The 22,289-nt window shown below is 38.6% G+C and overlaps 5 protein-coding genes across 18 annotated transcripts in view; 2 read left to right on the forward strand and 3 right to left on the reverse strand.

Moving 5' to 3' along the window:
• The window catches only part of LOC122405531 (glutamate-gated chloride channel), a 96,385-nt gene extending 83,503 nt beyond the window's left edge, over positions 1 to 12,882 (forward strand). For 6 of the 14 annotated variants that reach the window (XM_043410361.1, XM_043410364.1, XM_043410366.1 and 3 more), the window contains 2 exons: positions 3,877 to 3,993; positions 5,821 to 12,882. In XM_043410361.1, the coding sequence (XP_043266296.1) occupies positions 3,877 to 3,993; positions 5,821 to 5,952 (249 nt within the window). In that variant the 3' untranslated portion in view covers positions 5,953 to 12,882. Of the gene's footprint in view, positions 1 to 3,867; positions 3,994 to 5,805 lie in introns of all 14 variants that reach the window. The other 8 variants (XM_043410362.1, XM_043410360.1, XM_043410363.1 and 5 more) reach the window with 3 other exon arrangements.
• Positions 12,883 to 12,974: 92 nt separating this feature from the next.
• Positions 12,975 to 14,293, reverse strand: LOC122405534 (guanine nucleotide exchange factor MSS4 homolog). Its single transcript, XM_043410376.1, has 2 exons — positions 13,970 to 14,293; positions 12,975 to 13,692 (listed from the first exon to the last, which is right to left on the reverse strand). The coding sequence occupies exons 1-2, from the start codon at positions 14,093 to 14,095 to the stop codon at positions 13,459 to 13,461; spliced, it is 360 nt and encodes a 119-aa protein (XP_043266311.1). The 5' UTR covers positions 14,096 to 14,293; the 3' UTR covers positions 12,975 to 13,458.
• A 404-nt stretch (positions 14,294 to 14,697) lies between these two features.
• Positions 14,698 to 15,718, forward strand: LOC122394843 (RNA-binding protein 7). The gene is made up of 2 exons (XM_043391989.1): positions 14,698 to 14,889; positions 15,209 to 15,718. The coding sequence occupies exons 1-2, from the start codon at positions 14,806 to 14,808 to the stop codon at positions 15,716 to 15,718; spliced, it is 594 nt and encodes a 197-aa protein (XP_043247924.1). The 5' UTR covers positions 14,698 to 14,805.
• Positions 15,719 to 16,000: 282 nt separating this feature from the next.
• On the reverse strand, positions 16,001 to 18,632 carry LOC122394840 (glucose dehydrogenase [FAD, quinone]-like). Its single transcript, XM_043391987.1, has 10 exons — positions 18,338 to 18,632; positions 18,041 to 18,240; positions 17,860 to 17,971; positions 17,662 to 17,796; positions 17,324 to 17,607; positions 17,092 to 17,245; positions 16,871 to 17,031; positions 16,598 to 16,775; positions 16,313 to 16,517; positions 16,001 to 16,238 (listed from the first exon to the last, which is right to left on the reverse strand). The coding sequence occupies exons 1-10, from the start codon at positions 18,489 to 18,491 to the stop codon at positions 16,001 to 16,003; spliced, it is 1,821 nt and encodes a 606-aa protein (XP_043247922.1). The 5' UTR covers positions 18,492 to 18,632.
• LOC122394842 (serine/threonine-protein kinase grp) lies at positions 18,585 to 22,001 on the reverse strand. The gene is made up of 8 exons (XM_043391988.1): positions 21,757 to 22,001; positions 21,550 to 21,678; positions 21,041 to 21,264; positions 20,642 to 20,962; positions 19,981 to 20,184; positions 19,229 to 19,461; positions 19,017 to 19,151; positions 18,585 to 18,938 (listed from the first exon to the last, which is right to left on the reverse strand). Exons 2-8 carry the CDS (start codon positions 21,609 to 21,611, stop codon positions 18,720 to 18,722), a joined length of 1,398 nt encoding a protein of 465 aa, XP_043247923.1. The 5' UTR covers positions 21,612 to 21,678; positions 21,757 to 22,001; the 3' UTR covers positions 18,585 to 18,719.
• Between the last annotated feature and the right edge of the window lie 288 nt (positions 22,002 to 22,289).

A 22,289-nucleotide genomic window follows, 5' to 3' on the forward strand; every position in this document is an offset into this window, starting at 1 on the left:
TGGATTTGCAACGATACTTACGAACGATACCCCGATCGGTTGGAAACGTATCTCGTGATCGTCGTTCGGAACTGGAACGAGAGAGAGAGAACGCGGGGCGGGTGTATTGCGAATCCAAGCGATGGCGTCGTGCATGGGATACGCATTTTTGAGCCGACGACGGAGACTCGTTGGACCGTGTTTAGCATGAGACGCATGGGATGCATGAACGAAGCGTAAGTTGAGCACACGATGCATGGTTTTTTTTTTTTATCGTCGAGTGATACTTTCGTTCGACCAACACTGTACCTTGTTGCCTCGACCGGAGCTACAGACTCTTTTTAGTTGCGCGAGACTCGCTGTGGAACAAGGGCGGTTTTCTACAGGGGGGAGAAAAACGACCAACTTCCTGGTTAAAATCGTTCAACTTTTAATAGAGGATAAAAACTTCGTTTTTTTTTAAATTAAAGCCCGGAGGAAATTATAGCGAATTTTACGACCAGCTTTGAGCTTAAGCTGGACGTATCAAAATCTGTGTAAAATAAAAAAATTTGCAATTTTACTCCAGGAGTACAAGCACGTATTTTCTGAGTAAAAAAGTGTGTGTTAAATCGTTAAAAGTATTTTGTGTGCTATTTGACTAGTTTGAACAAATTTTTTTTGCAATACAATTTTTTCTAACCATTGAAATAGCATACAAATTAGAGATATTTAAGTCCATCACCCTGTATAACTGTCCTTTACTCTATGTTTGAACTTTAATTTAAAAGAGTATTCAAATTTTTATCTCGTCTCTATTAAAAGTTGCACTACTTTTACGCAAACTTGGCGTTCCCCCACTGTGAGCCGCTGGAAAGCTACGCTAAGCGTCGTAACTGTAAAACTATTCAAAAATTCAACAATTTTGGAAAAAAGCCAACAAATTTAATAAAAATAAAATACCTATCAATTTGCCTGAATAAAAAAAAGAAATATTTTTATTCAAATTAACGTAAATATTAACTCAAAATTATTTTCACACTTCGAACTTCACAGATCGAAAAATATAAATTACGAAACTCGTCCTTTTTAATTTCTTTTTATTCCCATTACTAATCGATTTCGACAGATAGTTTTACAGTCGCGATACGTAGCGTTGGTCCCGTTCCTCCACGGAGTCATTAACGCTTGTTAACGTTGCGCTTATTCGAGGCGAGGCATCCGAATATAAATCGTCTTTCTTCTGTCTACGTTTCGATGTCGCTTGATCGCTCACGTTTGCAACACGTAACACGGATGGAGATCGGTAGAAGCGATTACTCGAGTCGCAGTTCGCCCGCGCCGCTCGCGGATCGAAGGGAAACGAATCACGTGGTCGATTTGCAACCGTTTTCCACAGTTCACGCTTCGGTGGAGCAAAGAATAGACTCCCAGGGAAGTTCGAGGTTCGAGCACCATCAGCTTGCATCCTTCGATTCGCGAGCGGCGCTTTTCGTCTGAATTCGATCGTTTATCGTCGAGTCTGATCGCCTGTTCCGAAGACAACGAACAAGTAACCTTTCGAAAGTAAAACGTATATGTGTTCCTTTTTCTGTACCGAAATTACGTCGGGAATAACCGAAGCAGCATTTTCGGGGGTTGAAGAAGAGGGGAAGACAAGAAACGAACTAGATCACGATCTACGAATGGCCGTTCGCGAACGCTTAACATTTCCCCGGTGAATCGAAACGAAACCATTGTCGAAGTGAGCAGCGCGCTGTAAAGAAAGCGATTAGTCGCGCCTGAACGAAAACAATTAAAAATTAACGCGCGCCGTGCCGGCTGGTCGTTCCGTTTGCGCAATTTATTCTGCGTTTAATTACGTTTCTTTCTTCTTAACCATGATTAACGTTGATCAGTAATTAGTCGTAATACATATATACATATATATATAAATATATATAATTTATATCGAATGTATGTATATATATTGTATGTATATATGTATGTAACGTATTATATATATATCATGCCTTGACTGTGATACCAACAATCGCTTTTTTGCCATGGAACTTACCCCGATTGAAGCTTGACATGTAGCATAAGCTTGACATATAAAATACCTTTCTAAAAACGCAAATCGGTACGGGGATCCGCTTTAACGTTCGCCCAGTTTAATGGCCGCCTCACCTCCGGACTTTGGTATCGAATATTGTTCAGTACGTCAACTGTACGGCCAAAATTATTCTACATTTTTTGATCCTTGAGTATGAACAAAAAGAAATTCGTACGATACAGTACCAAAAAAAAAAGTTTGAAAACTTTTTGTTAAAATTACGTGCGATTACGAGAAAATATCGTCGAAGAAACGATGCTTTATCGTTGCATTGCACAGTAATATTTATTTCCTATTCAAAAATTGAAAACGTAGGATAATTTAACTGTTACGAGTTTTGGAACCATTGGTAATCCGAATGGAGGGTTAACGAAACCATTAAACTGCGCGACAACCACGGAAGAGATCCTTGGTTCGAGAAATCTAAAGATTCATCGTGCGGTGAACCTGTGTTCGAGGAAAGACATCGTCGAACCGACGACTTAGAAATGTACAGTTGTCATAGGAGAGAGTGGATGTTCGCGTCGGGGTCGAACGAATGCAGATAACGAGCTCGTTCATTCGAGAAACGAACGCTCGAGCGACGAGTCTCGCTTCGACGCTTCGAGCCCGACGCGCGACTGCGTAAAAACGTAGATGTTATACGGCATGTAATTCGTAAGTTATACGCAGAGGCACGAAAGTGTTGATCGATATATTATACATACAACGTGTGTACTGTTAAGGGGGAGGGGTAAAAGAAAAGGAAAAAGATAAAACAACGATTCACTTTTCGACGAACCCGATTTCCAGAGTCTGCGTGGAACCGTAGTTCTTGAAACGGAGACCTCGCGAAGAAGACGATTTCACGCGTGTCCCCGGTGGTACCCGCCCTTAGGGTCGAACAGTTGGGAAGTGTTCAACGTGGTTTGTTTTTCTTAGTTCCGTAATCCATAGTCCATAGACCGTGTTAATACGATTTCTTGCGCTTGACACTTTACCGACCGGAACTGGTCGCCTTTTTACCGACCAACGCTTGACACTTACCGACCGGTATTGGTCGCCTTTTTACCGACCAACGCTTCACACTTTACCGACCGGTTGATCGGCTTTTCAACGCATTACCGACCGGTATTAATCGGTTCTCATGAAAGTGAAAAATGTTACTAGATCGAATTACCCTAGATTAATAGAAATTGAATAATACAGCAAGCTCTTTCGGAGAGTATGATTAAATATTTTTATTAGTGTGAGAAAAAGTGTATTATCGGTCGGTAAAGTATTTATAACATTTGCTTGCCCGTTGAGCGTTGAAGAGAGAGCTTGCGTTAACACACCACTTTCCCGTTCGACCGTTTGTGGTCGGAAAAAGTATTCCGTGACGCGTTTGGCGCGTACCACCGCGATATTCCGGTCTACGGTGCAAATTTTCCAAATTCACGCCTGTACAACGTGCAAGCTTGTCCGCCTCAATCAAAGCCTCCATATTCACGCTTGACTTATATACGCTTGTCATCTCGAACCCGATCGATTACCATAGAGATCGAAGCTGGCCGTTTCCATCCGACGAAATAATCCCTGTAAACGACTCGACGGAAACACGAGCGATCTCGATGACTTTTCGTAACGCGAGACCCGTCGTGTTTCGCGTCTCGGGTTACGCGTTCGTCGTTCGACGGACCCGTCGATCGACGAACGCGATAAAAAATAAAAAAAAATAAAAGGGAAGTAGACGTAACGAGATAGAGAAACGGAGAAGTTGGTCGAAGGATGGATCGTTGTTTGCACGAATGATCGTGAGACTATAAGTTTCTTCTACGGAGACCCTGTCGCAGGGTAAAAAGAAGCGAGAGGGCGGTCCACCAACCGGAGGCACGACAGGACCGAACGAGATCGTGACCTGCACCAACTGTGGACCTAATCCTTGCACGCACACGGCCACCAATGGATGCACCGCCGAGGTATGTTAATTAACCTATCCCTATCAACCCCGAAACATCTGACCCCCCCTCCCCCTGCCCCCCAAGTGATCCTCTCGATCGATACGCGTTATGTCATCGAGGCTCTCTCCTCTTCCTCTCCGTTCCCATTCTCGTTCCTCTCCACTCGTAATTACTAGACCACCGATCTTTATGCAAATGCACACTTCCGTAGAAAATAGGGGAGACCCATAGTGGACCAGTTTTTTTTTTTTTTTTTTGTATTTCTTGCCCGTGCACAAATATAAAACATCGAAGGAAAACAATACCGGTGATTTTTGTTCGAGCGAGTTTCAAAAATTTTTGAACCGTGATTCGAGTAAAAAAAAAATATATTTTTGTAGTAGAAGTATTTTAGAGTGTTATTGTTCCGGAATTTAGAGTTTGAGATTGAAAGGTTGAATCTGGTTCTTTTAGATGCTAGGAATAATCTGATTTGAAGCTAGGTTGATATAAACTAATAAGAAATGTGCAACGCCTGGTGTAGATTCTGATGGAACGCGACACAAGAGTCACTTGATTAAAAGAAACTCGATTGCTATCGGGAACCATCTTGAATGTTTCCAATCGTATCCAAGGTCTTAGGAAAAGTAGAGAAAATAGTGAACCGTGATAGCAAAAATTGTAGATCAATGTCCTTCCAATTTCCTGTCGATAATTAAAATTTTCAAATATTTAGAATCCTCGTAGTTATCGATTAATTGGAAGTACTGTGTTTCCAAGTAATTTATTCTGTTTGAGGGAGAACAGTACGTCAATTCCTGTGTGCCCCTGTGTGACGAGGAACCTATTAATTTTGATGCATCTTCTTCGATAAATCGACTGCTCGATACGTCGATTAATCGACTTTTCATTATCAGCGGTTATCGACCGCTAGTCAATTAATAAACAGACGAGATATACGAGTAGATCATACACCTTATGGCCCAATCTGACTGCCATACCGACATTAAAATTCGAAAGTGATTTCAGCGCCCTCTTTTCATGCATGGCGGTCAGTTGAGAAACTATTCACTGAGTTGGCAATGATGGACAGCCAGCCAAAATTGAAAAGTTTCAAATCGTTCTGGAAAAATTATTTTCGGTTGCAGGGGTCAATTACAATCATTCTTTGTCAATAGACATACCCCCGAAATCCTACGCGTTTTCAAGAAAAAAATTCGAATAGGTGCTGAAATTTTTCGGCGAAATTGAAAAGTTTCAAATCGTTCTGGAAAAATTATTTTCAGTTGCGGGGGTCAATTACAATCATTTTCGGTCAATAGACATACCCTCGAAATCCTACGCGTTTTCAAGAAAAAAATTCGAGAAGGTGTGAAATTTTTCAACAAAATTAAAAAATTTCAAATCGTTCTGGAAAAATTATTTTCAGTTGTGGGGGTCAATTACAATAATTTTTGGTCAATAGACATACCCCCGAAATCCTACGCGTTTTCGAGAAAAAAATTCGAGTAAGTGGACAAATTTTCGACAAAATTAAAAAATTCCAAATCCTTATGGAAAAATTATTTTCGGTTTGCGGGGGTCAATTACAATCATTCTTTGTCAATAGACATACCCCCGAAATCCTACCCACTTTGTAGAAAAAAAATTCTTTTCCAAAACAAAAAAGTGAGGTTAGAGTTGCAGAAAAATGCATCGAATGTGTAAGGTCTATTCGTATAGACACCTCGTTGCAAACAGTTATCGATCGCTAGTGAATTAATCGACTTTTCCAATCCAAGTTTTTCAAGACTCTCGACCATGTTTGGAACGCCCGCCGAGGGAAGAATATAAAATTTTAGTGACGCACAGGTGTCTCTGTTCCAGCTGCGAAAGAAGGAGCCACCGCATCCGATAAGAGTAGCAAAAACGATCGACGTGATAGCACGAATCACCTTCCCGGTCGCCTATTTCATGTTCCTCACCTTTTTCTTCATCCACTACAAGGGCTCCTCGTAGACTGGCACCTGAGGCGACCGTCGATCATCGAGTAGACGAACTCTATCGCGAGTAGACGCGTCCGTTAACGATACTTCGAAGCTGGTCCGTGGAAAGAAGAGCCCTGGGACGGAGGATCGAGAACGGTCGGGGAAGCCCAGACACGAAAGTGTTCGAGCCGCGAGATCGAAGAAAACGTGTGTTCGACGATTTGTTCCGCGAAGAACGCCGAAATAGCGAAGGGGGGGGGCGTCTTTTCCTCGACTTCGAGAGGTTGAACGAGGCGGTCGCGTAGAAAAACTGTCGAGTCGATGGATTTGCCTCGTTTTCATCTTTTCTCACATGTGATAACTCTTTAAAGCACCCCCTATTTCCCCGATAAAAGGTCGATCCGGCGGGTGATCGATTACGAACACACACGTACACACACATGCGACACTCGATGGGCACGCGTATACGGAAACGGAGGAATAAAAAAAAAAAAATGAAAAAAAAGAAAGACGGGCGAAGAACCAACCAAACACGAGATATACACGCTTCGTTTTCTTTTAATTTCTCTTCTATCGTCGGTTAGTCACGCCGCTGATTCTCGACGTTGATATATGCTTCTGACAAATTAGCTGAACGAATCAAACTCTATTCGCTTAAGGGAACGTGTTATACTTGTTCGTACGATGTCACTACAAATAGGAGAAGGTCGATGCAAGTGTCGTCCATGAAATCGCTAACTCGTGATTCGCCTTTTACTTAAAGATCGACCTCTTTTTTTCCGGTATCTTGTCGATTTGAACGGCAATCGCGGCAAATTCAACGTGATCGCAGGTTAGCTCTGTACTCTGTAGACCTTTTGAGAAAAGAAAAGAAATAAAAGAAAAAAAAAAAAAATACAGACGTTCGCTTTTAAACTAAGGGAGCAGGGCTGCAACAATTCCGCTGTACAAAAAGAAACAAATATATATACGATTTATATGTATATATACATATACGTGTATACATATAAATTTGGTTAATCAATCGTCGTTCCGTCGAAGCTTTTCGGTAGATATTATTGCGTATACGTAACGTACATAATATATGTATATATACACACGTGTATACAACGGTGGACAGAAGTTTTACGCGGTTAGTTCTGAGATTTCATTCGCTCACATTTGGTAAAAAATTCTTTCGCGATATTGAAATATAAAACAAACGAAAATCTGAATTTTGTTCTTTCACAGAGAAATTTTTATTAAATTCATACGTTGTATAGAAATATTGCTCCACTCTGTTTCGATTATAATATATAAATTTCTTTCCTCGTGAAGAGGAAATCCACGAAGAAGAAGACAGTCTAAAACTTTTGTACGCTGTCGTATATACATATACAATTACTCCCACTCGTATTCGTACACTATAATGGTGATTAGCTGTAAATAAGTGAAGCTTGTTTCTTATTAATTGAACCGTTGTGTTTGGTACGAGTCCATGTTTTCGTACATTGAAATATTTAAGGGTTATGTTTGAATAAATTAGGGATAAAACTGTGGACGGTTGCGTGGCACGTTGGTAACACTGGCTCGCGCCTGATCATTGAAGTGGAAGCTGCATTCTCGGTGCAGTCGAGTTAGGATTGGTGACCGACCACTAGGCGGAGAAAAACGTGTATATTGGCATTATTTGTATACTGTTTATACGATAACCAGTGTTGCAATTAGGAATTAATTTATAAGTGAATTTACAGAGGTGTAATAAACACAACATTGGAAAGAATTCATAAGTAACAAGCTTAATAGCGAATCGCCATTATAGGCGTACGAATACGAGTGGGAATAATGTTCTTTCGATCGTTCAGAGTAGCTTTCGCGGCTGGATAGCTTTAAAGATTCGTATCCCAGTTATACGATCGACGCAATAAATGACGAGAAAACGATATACGAACCAAAAACCAAAAAAATGATAGCTCGAAAGCAAGCTCGCGAAATGGTTTTCGTTTGGTTTTTTCTTATTCGATGAATGTTCGAACGAAGCGAGACAGAAACACGGGATAACGCGACGGGGGGAAGAAATTTAACGTATTACGGGTAAAGCTTGCGATTAGGTGTAACGAAGTGCCGATGCTGTAACGCTTTGCCCGCGCAGGATTACAAACCTTAGAAGAATCCGGTAGAGGTTATGTGTGTCGTGAAGATGTCAGCGAAGTTCGATCGTAACGTTGAAAGTAATTACGAAACATGGCGCTGTCTGGAACGGTGAATTTAAAAAAGAAAAGTTAAAAAAAAATGAGAAAAAAAGAAACGAACTCTTTTTAGGATCGTATACTCGTGAGTACAACATTCGACGTTTCTCCGAGCGACCCGTGTACCTTTAGAGATATCTTATATCGCTATGATACTATCGACGCTGTCGTTATTATTACTATTACTACCACTATTACTATTATTACTATTACTACCATTACCTGTAAGAGAAAATAACTGTTATTACCACTATATTACTTGATACCGCTGCTACCGTACTACTGTATCGTTATTATCGCTAACTTCTAAACCATAGTTCTTATTACGGACCTTCGGATGGATTGTACAAGCCATATCGATCGCAGACCAAAGAGACTAGAAACTCCCAAGAATTTATTCCAAGTATTTCAAGTTTTCGGAGCGGCTCTGCTGTACGATCGAAAGATCGATAGGAACGGGATTTAACGATTTCAGCAAGCTCAATATAACGTTACACGACAAACACACAAAAAAAAATATTGTCTTACGTGTCTAGGATAATCAGATTCAAATACCTTATAGTTATATCGGTCGCGGGCAATGACTCCATCACGACCAGGTGCGTCTCATTCTGATTCTTTTTATACAAAAGAGCCAAAAAAAAAAAAAATGTTCCAACGTTCGTAAACACGCTTGAAAAATTGTTGAGAGACGAAGATTCGTTTGACAAGCCCTCGAGAAGATACGTTTTTATGGTGTCATTGTGGGCAATATAATTATACTGTATCCGCTATATTTATTACGATTATAATTAGGATCGTAGATGATAATTCGTACGAATGCCAACGGGCATCGTAAAAATAAGCTTCTCTTAAATATGGCGCCGATTTGAAACGAGTATATCCGAGGATAACGCGTAATCGACACAACGAATATTGCGTAGAATCGAGTTCGACGATCAGGAAAAAAAAAACGATCGATTCTCGACGAGGAAAATTATATTTCATCGGGGACGTTTATAATCGTACGAGAGCGTCGATCTTCGTCCAGACTCGGTGGATTTTCTCGAATATTTTCCAACCGGTGAAATTACGTTCGAGGGCACCGAGCCTGGAGAATCGATGGTAAAAGGAATAAACTTATTACTACTAAACTTATTACTACGTTTTATATGCGTCACCTGCCGTGAGTGAACAAGCTGTCGTTTAGGTGATAGGGAGCGTTGGTAAATAAATTAATTAATGTCGTTAACATTTAATACTCCACGGACCAAGACACGTAATCCTAACTCTTTAGCGTCATATAATTAATTAGCTGTGCACGTATGCGAGCCGAGGCGGGGCTCCCCCACGAAAATTAATAACCGATTCGTCCTTCGTTTCGCATCTAATTAATTACGGTATCATTTTCCAATTGTATCGCTGAGAGAAAGACGAGAATCAACAATCTCTCGAACGACACTCGTTGATTTTATCGACGATCAACTTAACACTTTATCGACCGTGTCCAATGGTTACCGACCGGTTTTCGTTTCGACAAAATGATTATTGAATAATATTTTAATTACTGTACTTTGATGTTAAGCGTTAGAAACCGCGAAACGAAAGGCAAATCGTCGCCGGAGAGCCTCGCCGACGAATTTTTCACGATTGATTTCTTACACCGATGCGTAGGCGGCGAATGTCGAGAATTCGTCGCTTGCACGTAAACGTTCGATCTTTTCCGAGAGCTTAAGCGGCTTGTACCGATGCGTTTCCAGCCGATATCCAACGTTAAAGTTAATGTTATCGTAAAAAGTCTGTACGTTCGGTTTTTATCCGCGTCCCTCCGTTAAACCCCTCGAAACACGACGCAACTTTCGATCTCGAAGTTTAAATTTACGAAGTAGAAAAAAAGACATCGAAGAAATAGGTAGACATCTGTTACACGGTTGTAAAATGTGAGTCGTTTGTGGATCGATAGATGGAACGTGCGTCGTGCTCGAAGGGTTCAGTGCAGTTGATGCACATTCGTGGGAATTTTGGTCATGCGCACTGGAGTATACACTTGACTAGAATTTAGGATACCGTTGGATCCTAATAAGAAACAAAATTTAAGGAAGTTAGAGACAAAAACAAAAAATTTCCTCTTAAACTACATGAGTGTAGCTAGAGAAATACGTATGGGATCTTCGATAAGTTAATTTTTGTGTGATTGGCGAGCATTTGAAGTAGAAAGTTCAATTTTGTACAAAACATGAGAATTCGCTAAAGATACATCTATGGTAGCGGACGAGAGCTTACGCGTGCGCAGAAAGGAATCCCGCGAGGGAAAATTCCAGTGCGCATGTCCAAAGTTTCCACGAGTGTCCGTCGCTGATCGCTGGTTCAGTGCTTCAGATTCTGTACGACGAAGCTGATCCTCGAGAAATCGAAAGTCATTCCTAGGAGGTATTGTGAGAAAAGGTTCTAGTTTCTCGCGAAAGAAAATTGATCTACAGCGAACGAACGAACCGCGAAAGGAAATTCGATCCGTCGAGTGGGTCTTCAATGAGCAGAAATACGTTCTGCATTCCGCATCGAAACTGATTTTTTAGGTTAACCGTTGATCGGATTGTGATCAACGACACGTGGCTTCTCGCACCGGCGAAGTTTCTACCACGCGATTTTTTGCACGGTTTTACGCGAACCAAGCTCGAATACCAGAACACCCCGCGCATCCCTTCTTTCGATCGTCTCGTCCGTTGTTTCGAAATTGCTCGATCTGTCGTGGCGTCGCGTCGCGTCGCGTCGGTTGCGACTCCCGAGCGGAGCAATCGCGTTAGGATTAATCGATCGGTCGATATTATTTCACGGACAAGCAGAATCGAGAAAAGGAAATCGATATTCAACGTCCATTTTATTTCTATCCGTTTCTCTTTGGTAAATAACAATGAAACTGTATCGATTTTGCGATTCTTTGCGTCGAATCCGACCGAGTTCGATCACGCCTATTCTTTCCCGATACGAGGAACAAAAATAACGACTTAGTGTGCCATTGCAATTACGTGGAACGTTTAAACGTAGCTAGGACGAGGTGGAGGGGTGATTTCAAGGAGAAACGAGCGATAATTTAAATCTAGTCAGAGTGTAAGGGGAGAGAGAGAGAGAGAGGCTCTCGAAGAAACTTATCATTGTACGGTCGAAGAGTGCTTAATGGTTAGAAAGAAACGAAGAAGACAAAGTACGTGCATGATTATGTACATGTTAGAGTTAAATGTCCGAAATCTGCTACTGCTACTTGTTACTGCTCGGAATGATGCTTTGATCCAAACAGCGTTCAGGGTACCAGTAGTTTCAAAGTATTTCAAAAAAAAAAAAAAAAAAAAAAAAAAATGAAAAAGAAAAAAAAGAACAAATGTTCAACGATCGATCGTCGCTCGTGATCGAGTGGATCTCGCAGAGCCATCGGCGACAATGATTGTCGGACATTTACGAGTAGCATAAACGTCCACGTGCGTACAGGGTGATCCAAAATACGCGGTATATTCCCGAGGGAGTCGCTTCTCTTTTTGGCACACCTTGTATCCTTTCCAGTCTATCCGATTTTATTCTGGTTATTTTTATACCTTTTCACTGCGTCTGCCAAAGGGTAGAAGGCACAGATTCTGTGTTACGCGATTATAATATACGTACATGTATGATATCAGTGCCGCCTATCGCAAAGCTTCGTTACTAAATGCGTCTGACGATAGCAGGGGGGGCAAATAGGAGCCACGGGCGTAACGATTTTTCGTACAATTGTCTCTACAACCGTCGTCGATACGACAGTTTGAACAATGTTCGCGGCTCGAACACATTACGACACATTGTAGAAGAAATCTTTGCGCCCCGCAGCTCCTGAATGAGCGATCGTGGCCGATGGAAACGAGTAAACCGTATTAGATATGAGCCTTATAAACGCTAATTCATTAGAAATCGACATTTTACGAATATTATGCAATATCGAGAGAGCGAGTGTACGTCTGTGTGTGCGTGCCAGTGAGAGAGAACGAGAAAAAGAATTCTCTTAGTTTAGAATTCGCATTGTTGATCCGATATTCACCGTTACAGTTTATCGACACGTTATTATTTATTGCGAGCTGTATAATTACTACGAATAGTATCGTTAAATCGTTAATTTAATCGTGATTTATCACAATTTCATTCATCGTAGCTGAAATTTTTCTTATTATCATCGATCATCATTCGTCATCATCGTCTCGTATATTTCGTATTATATCGCGCAATTCTGACGATTAATGTACACCGTCGCAGTTGTTACTTGTAATTATTAAAAATTACTCGTTCGCAGTTACCTATTACGTATTGAAATTGTTCGAGACAACGCGCAAGGGAGTAAAGAATAGAGAGACAAAAAAAAAAAAAAAAAAATATAAAAAACACTGTGATGTTATTAAAGGCCGACGCGACATGGCTAGGAACGAACGCGCGACTATTTTTGCAATATTTAAGGCAAACCGAAAAAACGTCTAGAGGAAATACATGATAAATAATTACGATTAACTTTTCCGGAAAAGGCTTTGCAACACACATACGTGTATACATGTGCGCGTATATATGTTTTGTATGTATGCAAGAATTTCTTTTTCTCCGTGATAAAATAATCCGATAGTCGAAAGAACGAAATATTGATTAATAAAGCACAGTGCCATACAAATGTTCTGTATCTTTGAGCAAAGCCTTTAAAAAAAAAAAAAAAAAACGAATATCATCTCCTCTATCTAGAGAGCCAAGTACAATGAACAATGAAGTATTAATATTAAATATTTTTTCTTATTTCTTTTCTTTTTTTTTTTTTTTTTTTTAAATACATCGAAGATGCTTAATTCGAATATCGATATCATTTTTTAAGAAAACATTGATTTATATGCATATACAAATACATATATAAGTACTGTACACTTAGGTACCCACGCGTCTAACACTTTACATAAAATAATTAATTATACCGATATGCACAGCGCATAAACATTTTTGCGGCCCCACGTGTCGCGGCATAAAAAATTCAATGCATTGAGATAAAAACTTGATTCACACGAACGCATACGTATTAAGTACATTGATAAATGATTTCTGATCGTAAGCGTAATTTATTGATTATTACATCGTAACGACGATTGATTATCTGATTTATTCGGCTGTGTTTGTAACGTACGTGATTGAATATTAAACTATCAACTTAAATAGCAATGTGCATTCTTCGTCCAAAACACTCCGAGACGTTTCTTCTATTTCTCTTGTATCTTCTTGGATAAGAAATCAAACCATAGCTCGTAAAAATTTAAAAAAAAAATACCTTTATTTATAAATCATTCGTGCTTGACTCTGCTCAACGCAATGTAAGACTTCTTCGTGGAGAGATCATGCCAACCCACTGGACCCCTTTCGCAATCTGCGCATGCTAAATACTTTACGTTGTCTACCATATGCGAGACACCGATATTTTCAAATGTGTACATGTCCTCCACCAACCAATAGTCTGTTATCGATTCCTGCTGATTAGCTTCACCCTCTCCCTTACGTTGTACATAGGGTAGATTAAACTAAAATGTTATCAAATACCTTAGCCTACTTAAATCCTGATCTCTTAACTAAATACTGTGCTCTTTCTTTCATTCTATTTTCGCGTTAAACAAATCGGTCAACAAACCATTAAAAAGTAAACAAATATTGAGGTTAGGTTCTCTAGCGTCGCAATAATAAAAAAAAGAGTGCATCCGAATCACTGTATAACGCTCAAAGATATTCTTAGAATTGTACAAATTATTGGCAGTTTCGTTTTTGTTTAAGTTTCTCGTAGTTATATCGATAATTAATCACCTCGATGTTTACCAGACGAGCTGCACCTGCATTCAGCATTTTCGACGGGCAAAATGTACAGTATACCCTGAACTTGTTTTTTTCATCCTGATCCTTCAAGGAACTGTTATCTTTGTCCGTTGACATACTTTTCAATATAAAAGTTTAACGCTTTATCTACATGTACATATATATATTTTAATCACGCCGCTATCAATACCAATGACATTGACATTTAAACCTAAAACTATTTGGTTCCATTGTAAGCCATACTGTAGTACTATATATATCGAATGACAATTCGATAATCAAACGGCCAAATGTCGATTATCGAAGGCAACTTCAAGTCGTAGCGAACGGACATATTTTTTTTCTTTGCAATAAGGGAATTAATTCCGATAAATAGATTTCGATCTTTTTTTCTTTCAATTATTTCTTTCGTATTTCGAGAAAAAGTCGCATTGGCGGACGTTAGAGATTTTGAAAAGAAAAATTCATTACCAAATAATATATTATAATTATTCTACCATAGATAGCGAAGTAATCACTCAAAAGTAGTTCTACACCATATACTTTGACTATGTACCCCTTAAATCGCAAGAATTAACGAACGTGTGTGTAAATTCGAACCCACAATTTTCTTTCTCGAAGTATCTAGATTCAAAAGGAAGAAAGTTCGTTAAAATTGTCTTTGATCCACTGTTCGAACCGCAATGCCCTCTAGTGTCAATTACAAACATTACGCTTGGAATGTGATTGTCGTTTCTTGTAGTGTGTTCTAGTCGATTGTTTATTAAATTACTTTCCTAATTTTGATCAAATCTGGATATTTACTGTTTGTTACATTCTATAGCATCATGGATAAAGATATACGTACCCTTTGGTGTGGGAACTTGAACGGGAGAGTAACGGAAGAGATTCTGTACGAATTATTCTTACAGGTTCGTACATTCGTGTAAATGCGTAAACATGAAGCAAAAAATATTTTGTGATTGTACACAGTAATAAAGTCATTGTTTAAAAAACTAGATATTTCTAAAGATATCGAACTATATTTTGCGTCTAACGTCATAACTAACGACCTTTAAAATCACATTTTACATGTATTTCTGAGCATCTGATTTAAGGTTACGTACTAACAACTTTCGTTAATACGCATCACTTTAACATCACATTTTATCGTAGCTTTTTTTTTTTTTCTTCATTGACCCGTTAAAATGAATTTATTTTTATATCAGATACATTTCTGCAATGTTGTAGGGCGGGCCCGTGCAAAGTGTTACTATTCCTAAAGATCGCGACGGCAAGCAAAGAGCATACGGATTTGTAACATACAAACATATTAATTCCGTAATGTATGCTATGGAACTATTCGATGGTACAAAGCTATTTAATCGTCCTCTTAGTATAAGCACAAGGAACAACGTAGAATCACCGCAAATAGGAAATTCTCAGGACCCTTCTTTTAGCGTGAACAATCTGCTCCAATTAGGCCAACAGATGTTAATAGTAAATAATACAGCTCATATGAAAGTAGATATGTTTGGAACGCATATGTTGCCAGGCTCAGGTTCTCATTCCAACCACGTAGACGTTCATTCTTACAAAGACAGTAGAAGGTCTAGGCGAGCACATCCTTACGACAGAGAGCAGAGTAAGACGGGCAATCATCACAAAGATCACGGATCCAGAAGCAATCACAATAATAACCATCGATCGAATAACTTCTCTAGGCAAAATTACAAAAGCAGTAGACGCGATTATCGTTGATGTTGTTTAATATACAGAGTAGATGGTATAAAACTAATTTCTATTATTATAAGGTTTCAATTTAGTATACTTTTAACGATACACACTGTTTGTTTCTTCGGTTCAACGCACGCTTACAAAGTCTAGATATATTATTTCAATTCGTAGAATTTTATGATATATCTTTGTAAAATCATTACTTTTCAAAACAAATATCCAAGTGCAACGTCACCGTTTCATTTCACATATTTAATGCAGCGAGAGTATAGCTTTTTTTATGTTTCAAAATTATTTAAGCCGAGTTTAAATCTGCATCGAATAAAAGAATTGTTTATTCCATGTGTCATGTTTACTACTGGATCTGTGGTGGTACTCACGTGGCTTGTAACATTCCTCGTTATTCTCGTGAACTTTTGTATTTTGTTTAAACATACGCGCGGCTTTTTCGACGAGCATCAAAACCGCAGCGTTGATATTGCCGCTTGGCAAAGACGGTAATACCGATGCATCGATCGCGTATAAATTTGTCACGCCACGAACTCTGTGTAAGAAACAGTTCTCATAATATTTGTAAAAAAGAAGAACATCAGCTTGTGTTCAAAACTGTAGAATTACCGGAACGTTTGATCGACGACATCGCCCATACGGCACGTACTGGCAGGATGATAGGAAGTTAAAGTTAAATGTTGTATGTAACATTCCCAATACTTTGTACTGTCAAATGTTTCGTTCTCACAGCCAGGAAAATGTTTCTCGTAAATAGACGCGCCGACGGTACTCATTGCGTCTGTTTCGACAAGTTTCTTCACGAATCTGAGCCCTGTGAAATTTAATATTTGTGCAATTTAATCGTAACTGATACGTTATACGTTTTATAACTGAGAGTTAAAATTATGGTACCATCTACGAGAATCGAAATGTCGTCTTTATTTGATAAGTATTTCGGATCGATCAATGGCGGATCGGAAGGATCGCTGCTGCGTAACTTGACTTCTCCCTTACTTTTTGGATGTAATAGAACAGGAGCAATTGTTATTGTATCCTTATATGCAACGGGAGCAAAATATTCGTTATAGACCTATAAAATGATATACGAGAAATTAATATTTAGGCATATTAATAGATACTTTTAAAAATCTATACAATTAATTGTTTTTTTTTTTTGCAACGCACCCTATCGGAAATTCCCATGGCCTTTTTTAAAACAATACCGTTGTCTTTCGATGATCCAAGCGGCATCATCATTATCTGTAAGTCCGGTACGTTTGATTTATTATTTTCGAACGAACTGTGAAACGTTCCTAAAACCTCAACCCCCGCGGATGTCCAAGGACCTAAATTACACGAAATGCAATTAGTCGTAATCAGTAATTATCGAAGCTAAAAATTTTTACCTGCTCCAAAAAGAAAGTAATTTATCGCTGATGCGGGATTCAAGGTATCGGTCATACTTAAGCCTATGCTTGTGTTCAGCATAATCAAATCGATTCCAGTGAGCACATGGTCTACTAAATGTTGACCAACGGGTAAATCGCTGATCACGTTTATCTAAATAGATTATAACGTTATTACCAGAAATATAATCAAACGCAATCTTGAAAATCATTATGAAACAAAAAAATTTACTTTTAAGTCTTCCAAATGTTTTTTCGGCCCAATACCGGATAACATTAATATTTTCGGGGTACCGATCGCGCCAGCACTCAAAATAACACCCTCTTTGGCAAATGCTTTAAATATCTTATTAAATCTAACGAATTGTACGCCTATTGCTCTGTTCGATTCCATCAGTACTTTTTCAACACTAGCATGAGTAACGATAGAGATATTCTTTTTAAAATTTTTATATAATAATTTATCCGTACTCCATCGTTTTCCATCTTCCATTGATACTTGTGCTTTCATGAAACCTAAAACGACAGAATCAGTGAACTACAACACTTCTCGATATTTTAAAAAATTACCAGTTTTAGAATCTTTGTTGATATTGCCGATATGTTGATGCAATTCTTCTAATCCTTTTAAAACTATATCAGCAAGATCGGTACTCCATTGTAAATCGTTTACGTGCATTGGTCCACTATATTCTGTAGTAGGTTCTAGAAATATATTCCGATATTAAAAAAAAAAAATAAATAAATTCTTCAGATTAATGCAATTACCGATTAAATCTGGAAACCATTCATTGTAATCGGAAGGGTGGCCACGAACGTAAAGCATATAATTTAATCGACTAGTTCCGCCGAGAAGTTTGCCCATTGGCCATTTACTTTGCTGAGAACAATTTTTCGATTATATACCTGGCTAGAACACAGTTATTTTAGAGTTCATTAAGCGTAATACATTATTGGTTAAACCCTTGCAAGCATTTTGTTGCGGTACGGTCGTATATTGCCAATCAAAGGGGCTGTTTTGAATCAGAGGAGCTAAGAGTGGAATATCGAGAAATGGCGGTGCAACTCCGCCAGCCTCGAGTAACAAAATTTTATATCCCTGTTCGGTTAACCGCGCGGATAAAGTTGCACCCGCAGTACCAGCTCCAACTATGAAACAATTGTGTCATTTAATTATTCTATAAAGTTTATTTTTGTCTATTCATATTGTACATGTACGTTAAATCGATTATGAAATGTAACTTACCAACGATATAATCGTACGCCTCCAAATCGTTAACATCGTCAAAAAACTGATGTTTATAATTGTCAAAAAGGTACATGAAAGTAAGGTAATTGTTAAATACGAATACTATCGTACTGGTTACTGTAAATATGACGAATCGTGTCACCACGTGCATTTTGAAGTTATATCGGAAATTGAGGTTATGGTATGGTTGTTAAAATATTCCAACGACACGAAATTTCCAAAAAAACACGATAAAATTATCATGCTGGAAGAATCTAGAAAACTATCGCGTTAACGTGAAATCTACAAATAGATTTAACATGGAAAGGTGAAAGGAAAATTAATTCATGTTCAAAAGTATATAAAACGTTTATTTAAATCTCAATTCTCTACGTTATTGTTAAGGCATACATTCCGTAGCAACAGCAATCGGCCACGTAACAGGACCCTTTAAAATAATATCTTCCAACAAGGACTTAATTTTAACAAATCTTCGTTTAAACTCTAAACCACAGCCTTTCGATAACCGGAAGTCGACCAGTATCTTGCCATCCATTTCGACGATATTTGCTTTGAAAACCAAGGGCATTTTTCTTCTATCCATGCTTGATATAGTGATCTGTACAAAATAATTGTGTAATACATTAATAACTTTTTACAAACGCGTTGGTTTTAATAATTATTTTTACAAACTTACCGTGCCACAGTCATTGATACGACAAGTGTAACTTTCGTTATTTAAGCTATTTATTAGCCTTTTCACGGTCTCTTCCAATTCGGTTTTAACAAAAAATCTTGTCATTCGTCGCACCAAACGTTGGAACGTATTTTGCTGTGAACATAAAAATAAATACAAACGGATTAATTGTTTATTTTTAAATATCAGCCGTTGCAGATGAGTTGCACTACCTGGCTTGGTTGTGTAAATTTATTTTGTACTTGTGTACATAATAATAAATCTTCTATATGAGCAGGCTGCGAAAACGAGAATCCTGCTCGTTCTTCCAAATTAATTTGTACTGTATTAGTTTCTATTCCGGGTAATTCGGGCTGCGACAAGCAGAATCTTGTCAAGTTTTCGTCTTCCAACACCTGCCTCGAGTCCGTCTCGTCGGGTCGAATGTAACCTTCTATACTTCCAGCTAAGATAAAAAATTGTTAACGATATTTTTTAAAACCGAATTTGCTACATTTTCTTAACGTATTAAATTATACCGCAGAAAAGAAAAGCAAGAACGAAACAGTAACTACCGAAGTATTTATTTACTCGTAAATCGAAATTTTTAATGATTCGGTCGGATGTATATGCCAGTGCTCTTTGCTTTGGTAATCTAGCTTTATGATCCTTAATTAAAATCATAGAGCTGTATTACCAAAGTAAAGGCAAAAGCCTAGATAATCTTGAAGAACAATAGCTTTTATTTCGATGTTTAATAATAAAAAGAAAATATATTAGATACTTACAAATATATGGAAAAGGTTTGGTGCTTTCAGTACCCACTCAGTTAGGTACCAAGTTGCTTTGAGTAATTTAATGCATACTCAGAGTCACTCAGTACCTGACCAAGTAAATTCTTAACCATTTCCAATGAGGATTTTGCAAAAACACAGTTACGAATAAACGAGGTAACGATGTTTCGCGTGCAAGATACGTTACGTACCCTTTTGGAATTTCTTGACAAACCACCTGTGCCGTTTGATGTCCTGTATGGTACATCTGGATGACGGGGAGTGTGTTAGAATATTTCTAATCAGAGACAATGAAGAATTATCCAACTTTCTCCACGGCGTGAAAGACATGTACTTTCCGTTTCTCCATGTCATATATTCTGGGCACTCTGCCAAGGACTGGTCCCAAGGCAGTTCTATAGTTCAGATACGGACCGGTTAAAAACTAAGAAATGTAAGTTACACATTAGAGACATTAATCATCGAGCTAACGATTACGAAGGTCTGCAATTTGTATACGAACTTGTTATCGATTTGTTTTTAATGTATTTGCATTTACGTTTAAACAGTTTGATAATAATATAAATTTGCTGGTTTGTTAATATCCGTTTCTTTATTTATTCAAGCGTACCCGAGCGACAAGAAGAAATTATATAAAAAGTATTATTAACCCCTTCCCGTACTTTAACGAGTTTTAGTTCCTATCGGTATGCCACAAGAGTTGGTCACGATTTTTGTAATCTCTGTTACAAAGCAGTTTAGTATTAGTACGACGCCCATCGTTTGAGCCCGGATTTCGTCGAGCCAAATGCCACGGGAAGGGGTTAATAAAATCTTCAAGAAACGATATCTATACGTTTTTATCAAGATTACCTCCAGCCAGCAGAGCCACGAGAATTATACCACAAGACCAAATATCGGCGGGTTCGGCGTGATAAGGGCGCAATAATACTTCCGGAGCAACATATGGCAACGTTCCGCATCTCCTTTCCAAGCAACGCTCTTTGCCTTGCATACGGTATATTGTTGCCAGACCAAAATCGGAAATTTTCAAATTGTCATTTTCATCTAACAGTAAGTTCTCCGGCTTCAAATCTCTGTGTGCAACTCCTTTACTATGGAGATACTCGACAGCGGAAATTAACTGTCTGAAATATTTTTGTGCTTCCCATGCAGACATACCAACATCAGGTTCTATTTAGATTAAAAAGATTTTTATAAATATCAAACTTTCTGTACCTTTTATGAACTAGTAACAATGTTATAGCTTACCAATTCTATCAAATAGCTCTCCGCCCGAAGCATACTCCAAGAATATATATTCCATGTTTGGCTCGCTACGCTTTCCAAAATACTGTACAATATTGGGATTAGATAACATACGATGGATAGCGGTTTCTTTGCGAACAGTTTGCCGAGCGTCTGGATGCTTTTCTAAATCTATCATTTTCATAGCAACAGCCTCGCCTGTAGATTTATTTAGAAGTAATTTCACTCTGAAAAAAACGAGTGCTTATTTTTTTTAACAGAAACTTCTAATCAAACGTATGAATATTTAAAAGATATTTTATCTCTAGTGATATTTAAATTGTACGTGAAATGGAATATTGTAGCGATACCGAGTAATACTAAAAGGAGTTAAATCAACTTGGATAAATTTGATCTTTACGAGAGCATACAGTGTAAAAATATTTGAAAATATTAAATTCGAAATTCGGAAGATAATCGATAACATACGTCGAATCGTAGAACGTGAAAGTTAAAAAAATACGTGAACGTACTCGCCGTAAGCACCTTCTCCTAAAGTGTGCCCGAATATCCAACCGTCCACGAATTCCGTCATCCTGCTTCAGCATACCTCTTCGCGATGGTGGCGAGGGATCTTTGTTCTCTGATCGATGCTCTTTCAACTATAAGAAAAAAAATTAATTTTTTTCGCAACGTATTGCACGAACGACAATTATTCCGTTTCAGCGAGAAATGCTCACATTAGATCATTTTTCATAATAACGATCGGCCTCCCGAAGCACGTGGTTTTAATCATGCCGACGAAACATCGTGCTTTCGATCGAACCGAACGTGAAACGATAATGAATTACATTTAAAAGCGTAAATTTACTCGACTTCTGTAGTATTTCGCCGGTTCCGTTTCTATTAATCTCATTGATAACGTATCGCTACGAAAATATGTTTCTAAATTAAAATACTTTTTCCGGAGGATCGCAGAAATTACTGTTACGAGAGAAAGTACAAGATGACACGAGAGCAGTGCTACCAGACGGCAGACCGGTACCCGGAGGAAATTGCCCCTCCACTTACACACACTAATCCATAGTTACGCGTACGTGAATTTTGATAGCTTCGAGGATTCGAGAAAGACGGAAAATGTGAGTCTTTCCTTCTCGATCTCGACGCGTCTGAAATCCGATTTGCATCGACCAGAGAAGGACAGACTCTCGTTCGCCCTCTCTCTCTCTCTAATTCCCGAAGTTGACCGAAGCGCGAGAGCCTCACGTACGCG

This window comes from Colletes gigas, unplaced genomic scaffold (assembly GCF_013123115.1).
Source record: "Colletes gigas isolate AHSC1104 unplaced genomic scaffold, ASM1312311v1 Colletes_gigas_Sc00004, whole genome shotgun sequence".
Lineage (NCBI taxonomy): Eukaryota > Metazoa > Arthropoda > Insecta > Hymenoptera > Colletidae > Colletes > Colletes gigas.